General features: G+C 41.2%; 1 protein-coding gene across 1 annotated transcript; it reads right to left on the bottom strand.

Moving 5' to 3' along the window:
- Nucleotides 1-681: 681 nt before the first annotated feature.
- Nucleotides 682-1,776, bottom strand: LOC126348230 (uncharacterized). Its single transcript, XM_050002341.1, has one exon. It carries the CDS (start codon nt 1,774-1,776, stop codon nt 682-684), a length of 1,095 nt encoding a protein of 364 aa, XP_049858298.1.
- Nucleotides 1,777-6,776: the final 5,000 nt, after the last annotated feature.

A 6,776-nucleotide genomic window follows, 5' to 3' on the forward strand; every position in this document is an offset into this window, starting at 1 on the left:
TATAATGCAAGTGACAGTGTTTCTTATAAATGGCTGTAGGCCAGAGGCTAGGTTTTGGTAATCTCGTAGGTCAGACAATCAAGTGGCGTTAAGTGAGCTTTCATTTCACCTTTCGTTATGTTACCGCTAGGTGGTTTGCTCCTAAGCAATATCTTGCTTGATTCTATGTGTGTATCTTTTGCAGCTTGTTCAGGTAGAAAACGGATTCCAGCTTTGAAATTAGCAAGAATATCTTCCAGAAAGTGCAACCATATATTTTCTTCCTTTGGCAAGCATGTCTATTTCATTCCTAGACAGAACTCTGTCGGACTTAAATAACAGCATGACTCATATCTGAAGGTGGGAAAGTTACTGTCTCCTCTTGCAGTCTATCGAATTTTTCTTTCTGTCTATTAACTGATATTCCAGAACCTTGTACTTCCATGGTTGGGTTATGTCTGCGGTTTTATGGATGTATTCTCATAAAACAACTATCAGTCATGCAAATATCGACCATGAATGCCTGCATTCTCTGATTCAGAGATGGTAAAACATAGCAGAAGGTAACATTAGTGTGTTGCAGGTATTTCGTAAAACGAGATTCAGGATAATGTGTATATACTGCGGACTACATTTATTTATTTTGGTTTTTTCATACAGAAAACTACAAGATAAACTGTGATAGGTAATAAGATTGAAGTACTACAACGAGAAAAGAATAACAACATAAGTGGTGAGAGCTGACACAAAGGTCGTCAGTAGCCGGAAGTCCAATGTGGCGACTCCAAAGATACTAAACCTTGGGCTGCGGCGCTGTACTTGTAGGTCAAAGAGCTTCAGCTCGGCTTCGGGTCTGCTGCCTGATGGTGTTTGCAGCAGCACATGGAATACGGCAGTAGATGTGTCTTCCAACTGCCGAATCGTCATGTGGGCTGGGAGCAGCACCAGCAGGAACTGGGTGACTTGCACGAAGTGGGCTCCCCATGTGTGTTCCGTTGTCTGGAAATTATCTCCGTATTTCAGGCGCTTGCACGTATGGAAAACGGTGCACACTGATTCCATAAACAGTGCAGGCAGCAACAGTGCCAAGAACACCTTGTGCGCCGAAAATATTTCATCCGAGAGGCTGCAGAGTGCCTCGAATCCTCGCCTGAGGGATCTTATACTTTGGCAGAAGTGAACCTCATCAACATCATTAGCCACTTGACTGAGAACAGTAAAACACTCTCTCTTAGAGCTGCCTTCAGTGAGTCTTTTCCTGCCATACTGCCGCGTACTCACACTGAACAAGCCATTGTTGAGTGTAATTATTCTCTGTCTTGCCATCAACAGCAAAAAATAAAATTTGAAGAGATTCCCTGATGTTACCAATGTGTTCACTATGTAGGCCAGCACCAATTGCAACCTATTCACAGATTTAATTTTTGTGGCAATGATAACAAGTTGCGTGCTTGAGACAGTGACATTGGCAAGTGGTCCCACAATCCACCCGATGCTCATTCTGTCAGCAGCACCAATCTGCGACTGTGATAACTCCCGATCACAGCTGCCAAGTAGAAGGACCATTTTCTTGTATCTGGAAGTATTGACTAACATTTCTAATAATACTACAATGATGTTGATGAATAAGAATACAAACGAAGAGATTGCATTTAAGTACACAGCAGCTGGAAGACCATGCATATGGACTCCCATCCAGGTTAGCACTAATGGAACTAGAGTGCTCACAAGGCATGTGAAGATGGCCAGGGCATAGACAATATCCGTTGCCTTCATGTCCAGCTTGGCGTTCTCCATGTCTATGCTGAAGGGCACTAGTCCTACTGCCTTACAGAACAGATGAACACGTCTCACTTCTCTCAGAATCTTTTGTCTCCTGGATATTTCTGCCATCTCCTCGTTGATTTTCAATCGGAAGATCTGAAAAAGAAACGGGGAATTGACAGGGAAGTATGAATGATGTAAGCAAGTACCTTGCAAATGCACAGCAGTGTGTGTAAGTTAAGAATATCTGTGGAGAGAACTTAAGATGTGCAGAACGAAATTTTTGTTGCCAACGTACACTAACATCAAATGTCACGTAACTGTGGTGGGATGTAAGGTTTGTTCATAAACGCAGTGCACATTTTGAATGTTATTACATCTCCAGTACAGTCAAAGGTACAGTGAACTTTGACCATATGTTTCATAGGCAACTTAAAAATTTGCATTTTAATCTAGAATGGAACTGACTTAACGCCATAAAGAGGTTTGTCATAAGCAGTGTGCATCAGACCATCCCCTCCTCTGGTTTTAGTTTATGAATCCCTACCTGGAATGTTTATTTCCCACGCACTGGAGTAAAACTTTACATATAATTTAAATTTGTGGAGCCGAACACTGAAAGTTTTTAGTAAGTTGATACTATGAAGTAAGTTGGTACTATTAATATGTTTCAGTTTTCTAACATCAGAATAAGTACAGCTTTTCACAAATGTGCCTCTACTTTTTGAATTCCTCTCGTATACCTGCATGTAGATGATTTTGTAAATAAGCTTTACCTATAATGTACTATTAAAGGTATAACAAGGAATGGCTTTTCTGATAGTGCATACACGTGAATAATGAGTTTCGGCATTAACATCTATTTATAAATAGTTTTTTAAACATGCGTAACGCCACGGTCCAAGCTAGTAACATACATAATTCTACTAACCTCTTAAGTCTTCCCCCCCCCCCCCCTCCCCAGATAAAAGCACAAATCACACCCTGGTCATAAGTGTCACAGTTCATGTGTCGATCTTTTGTAATAGAAAAGTAATGAAATGTAGCAGTTTGGCACTCTTTGCAATTATTTACATCGTAATGTTGCAATTATTTACATCTTAATGTAGTACATTCTTCAGAAAACCAACATACTAACTGAACGTAATCAAGCACCATGACTCAGAATCTTTATGACTACAGTAAAGTAACATAATAATTTGGAAAACAGAATAACACATCAGAAATCACCTACACTGTCACATATACTATCTGATCAAAAGTATCCAGACATCGATTGGTGGCTACTGATATGGAGAGTGCCCCTTTCTGCCTTTATTTCAGCTTCAATTCTGCTGCAAACACTATTGAGTGAGGTGTCTGAATGTCTGTAGAGGAATGGTAGTCCACTCTTTCTCAAGAGCAGAAACCAGAGAGGGTAGTGATGTTGGGTCCTGGAGTCAGGAGCGAAGTCGATGTTCAAACCCATACCGACAGTGTTCCATTTGGTTCACTGAGCATGTCAGTCCGTTTTAGCAATGTTATTGTTCACATACGATTGCTTTACAGATGCTGATTTATGACAGGATTTGTAGTCATGCTCAAACAACCATCGTCTCCAACCTATTCCTCTATTGTATTCTGTACTTAATGTTGTAAAATGTATTCTTATTCTTCCACATTTAGCATTTTATTAAACAAAATTAGGGGACCACACTCTAACAGCAGTCTCTACCTACTTCCCTGATGGCATCACGCATGATGGCAGGTAACATCAGTAGTAGGATAAATCCAGAACGAGGCCATTTTGTTAGTGTGGGCTCTCTACACCAGAAGCCAGCGTACATTCAGGGACAAATGTATTGTTCTCTTTTGATTGACAAGTCTTTAACCTAATGTTTTGCCAAGTGGATTATGACCCTTATGGATAATCAAACCTCCTGACAAACCTCCCCCCACCCCTCCCCTCCCCCGTATCCTTCCAACCTCTCTGGAAACCTCCAACCCATCCCTCCTCCTCGCCAATACAAGTACACTTTCAGGCCTGAGTTATTCGAATAGACCCCACCCATTCTATCAATTTGATTGACCAACTAATTAAATTGATCAATTAATTAACCCATCCCCCTCTGGTAAATCCTAAGCATTCCCCTCCCCCACTTCCTCCACCCCTCCCACATAGAAATTGGCGTCTCTGTACTTGAGGGGAAGGATCTCAAGACAGGAAATTCAATTACATAACAGAGGGTATATTATTCATTTATAAAAAAATTCAATTTGCAGGCTGGAGCTCTCTTGATCATCGTTATCTGGCGTTCAGAAAGATGCAGGTCTTGTAAAATACATCGAAAGAAATAATTTATGTAAATGAAGTTCATAAACAGAACATTTGTGCCAAAACAGTCTCCTTTATTTGGCATGTGTTACAACTGCTGCAGTATTAGAAAGTCCTATTTCGTTTTATCTATTAGACAGTGACAAAAAGGATTTAATCAAATCGAGAACCTACACCAGTTTTGTGTATATTAGTACGAACAGCTTTTTCAGTACTTGACAACGACATTTTGATTTTTCGTGTAGCAAAACGTTTGACAAACTTTGATTCTTGTCTCTTGTCTTTTCTGGTTTTATGATTCCTATATTCTCCCACGCAAAAGAGAAAGTTATTAGCTAATAGGTAATAAATAGTGAAAATATTCTGAAGAGTTCTTATTTCCCGATCACAAATAATCACACACAATATTAATTGCGAGGTTTTTTTTTTTTTTTTTTTTAAAAAAAAGAGCGGTGGGATGTCGGACAGGCATACTTGGAGCAGAAGCACCACAGGACGTTTTCATTTCCACTGTCCTGAATATTAAGACCGAATACCATATCTTACATTTCCTCGACATATACGTACGTTTACATTCAGAAAGACATGCGTGATAAAATGAACATATTTTTGAAAAATCGAGCTTTTTAGAATTTCTGACGTCCTATCTCAAACACTCAAGGGGATTGGGGACACCACTATCAAGGTTTTCCCGCGGGGGCTGACAATTAATAGTGATTAACTGAAAACTAACAATTTCCTGAGCGCGTGGTCTTACGACAGAACTAGTTCGGAACGCATTCTGTTGCCAACTGGCGACTGTGGCGTGCGTGCTTGCACTTGTGATATTTCGTAGCCGTTTGTACATTTTAATTAGCTTAAAATAATTAATTTAATTATTAAATGATCGCTTTCTGGCATTGTTACATTGTTGTAAGAGAATACTTACGACCTGTAGGCTTCTCCTAATATCTGTATTGGAGAAAGCGACTTTTATTAGCAAATGTTTATTATGCACGATTACGTGCTTCGCGCTAGAATGTACTTTCCCTTCGTACCTTGCTGCTGACGTTACGGGCGTTCTCATGTCCAACCCCAGCGCCTCACACCACCATCCACTGCCAAAGTCATATGGTCCACCGGCTCCTTCAGTCAGTGTGGGAACTGAAATCTCACTCTCAACTGTATGCGTTCTGTAGTACCGTTTCACTTACTGAAAGCTGCATGATATCTGCAGACGCGACACAAAATTGTAAAACTGGAAAATAAGGAAATAAAATTTGGCTACAAAGTGCATGTCTCTTGGCAACCCGTCACCAGCTGTTTTCAACTACTGAGAGATCTGCCGACCAGGACAATAGTCAAACACACTCTGTATTGAGATAATTCTTGATAGTACAGTAGTTTACGGTCTTGCGCTACCTTGTTGAATGATAATCCACCGGCTTTAGCACTTCAAAAGCGTAACAATGCCTGCTGCCCAAATTACAGACTATGCGAGTCTTACATGATTGTGTTTTGTACCCAATGGCAGCCCAAAGTCTTACACAGAATGGTGGGGCCGCATGACGATAAAGAATGCAGTCTGGCAACATTCGTTCTCCTCGGAGCATTCACACAGGGATCCGTCCTTCCTGTTAATGTACACAGCACTTGGCATCGTCATAAAAGGTGGCATGAAGCCAAGCATGTCTCCATACTCCTGGTTGGGTGCGCCACTTGAAAATCCGCAAACCACTCAGCTTGTCTCTTTTCATTAAATACGAGGGTCACTCCAAAAGAAATGCACACTATTTTTGTAAAAATACAGATTTCATTCTGAATCTGAGAAAGTTTTACAGCGTGTAGATACATCCTTCCCGCTTGTTTTCAAACTTAGTTCAACCTGCTACCGTGAGTGCCGCCGTCACAGCATGTCTTCAAGATGGCTGCTACACTTGACGTTCGTCAGAAGCAAGGTGCTGTCATAGAATTCCTGTGCTGTGAAAATTAGACAGTGGGAAACATCCACAAGAGAGTGAAAAAGGTGTATGGAGAGCAGGTTACGTGATGAAAGCAGGCACGGCAATATTGAGGATTGTCCTCGCAGCGGCAGGCTTCGTACTGCACACACTCCAGACAATGTGCAGAGAGTTAACGAACCGGTGACTACTGGCAGTCGCATCACAGTGAACGAATTGTCACGTTATGTTGGGATAGGGGATGGAAGTGTTTGCAGAATACTGAAAGTGTTGGCGTTAAAAAAGGTTTGTGCCAGGTGGGTTCCCAGGATGTTGACAGTGGCTCAGAAAGAAACAAGAAAAACGGTATGCAGCGAGCTTTTGGAACAGTATGAGAATGGTGGAGATGAATTTCTTGGAAGAATTGTGACAGGTGATGAAACATGACTCTATCATTTTTCACCAGAGACGAAGAGGCTATGAATAGAGAGGCAGCATGCAAATTCACCCAAGAAAAAAATTCAAAACCACACCTTCTGCTGGAAAAGTTATGGCTACGGTGTTTTTCGATTCTGAAGGACTCTGGCTTGTGGAGATCATGCCAAGTGGAACCACCATAAATTCTGATGCATATGTGACGACACTGAAGAAACTTCAAGCTCAACTGAGTCGTGTTCGACCACACCGGCAAAAGCAGGATGTTTTGCTGTTGCACGACAATGCACGGCCATATGTCAGTCAAAAAACCATGGAAGCGATCAAAAACCTCAAATGGACAACACTGAAACACCCGCCTTACA

The sequence above is a fragment of the Schistocerca gregaria genome, chromosome 1, assembly GCF_023897955.1.
Source record: "Schistocerca gregaria isolate iqSchGreg1 chromosome 1, iqSchGreg1.2, whole genome shotgun sequence".
NCBI classification, from domain to species: Eukaryota; Metazoa; Arthropoda; class Insecta; order Orthoptera; family Acrididae; genus Schistocerca; species Schistocerca gregaria.

What these genes read in the sequence shown, in the direction of transcription:
- LOC126348230 (XM_050002341.1), bottom strand. Translation starts at nt 1,776, where the DNA reads ATGGAGAACGCCAAGCTGGACATGAAGGCAACGGATATTGTCTATGCC.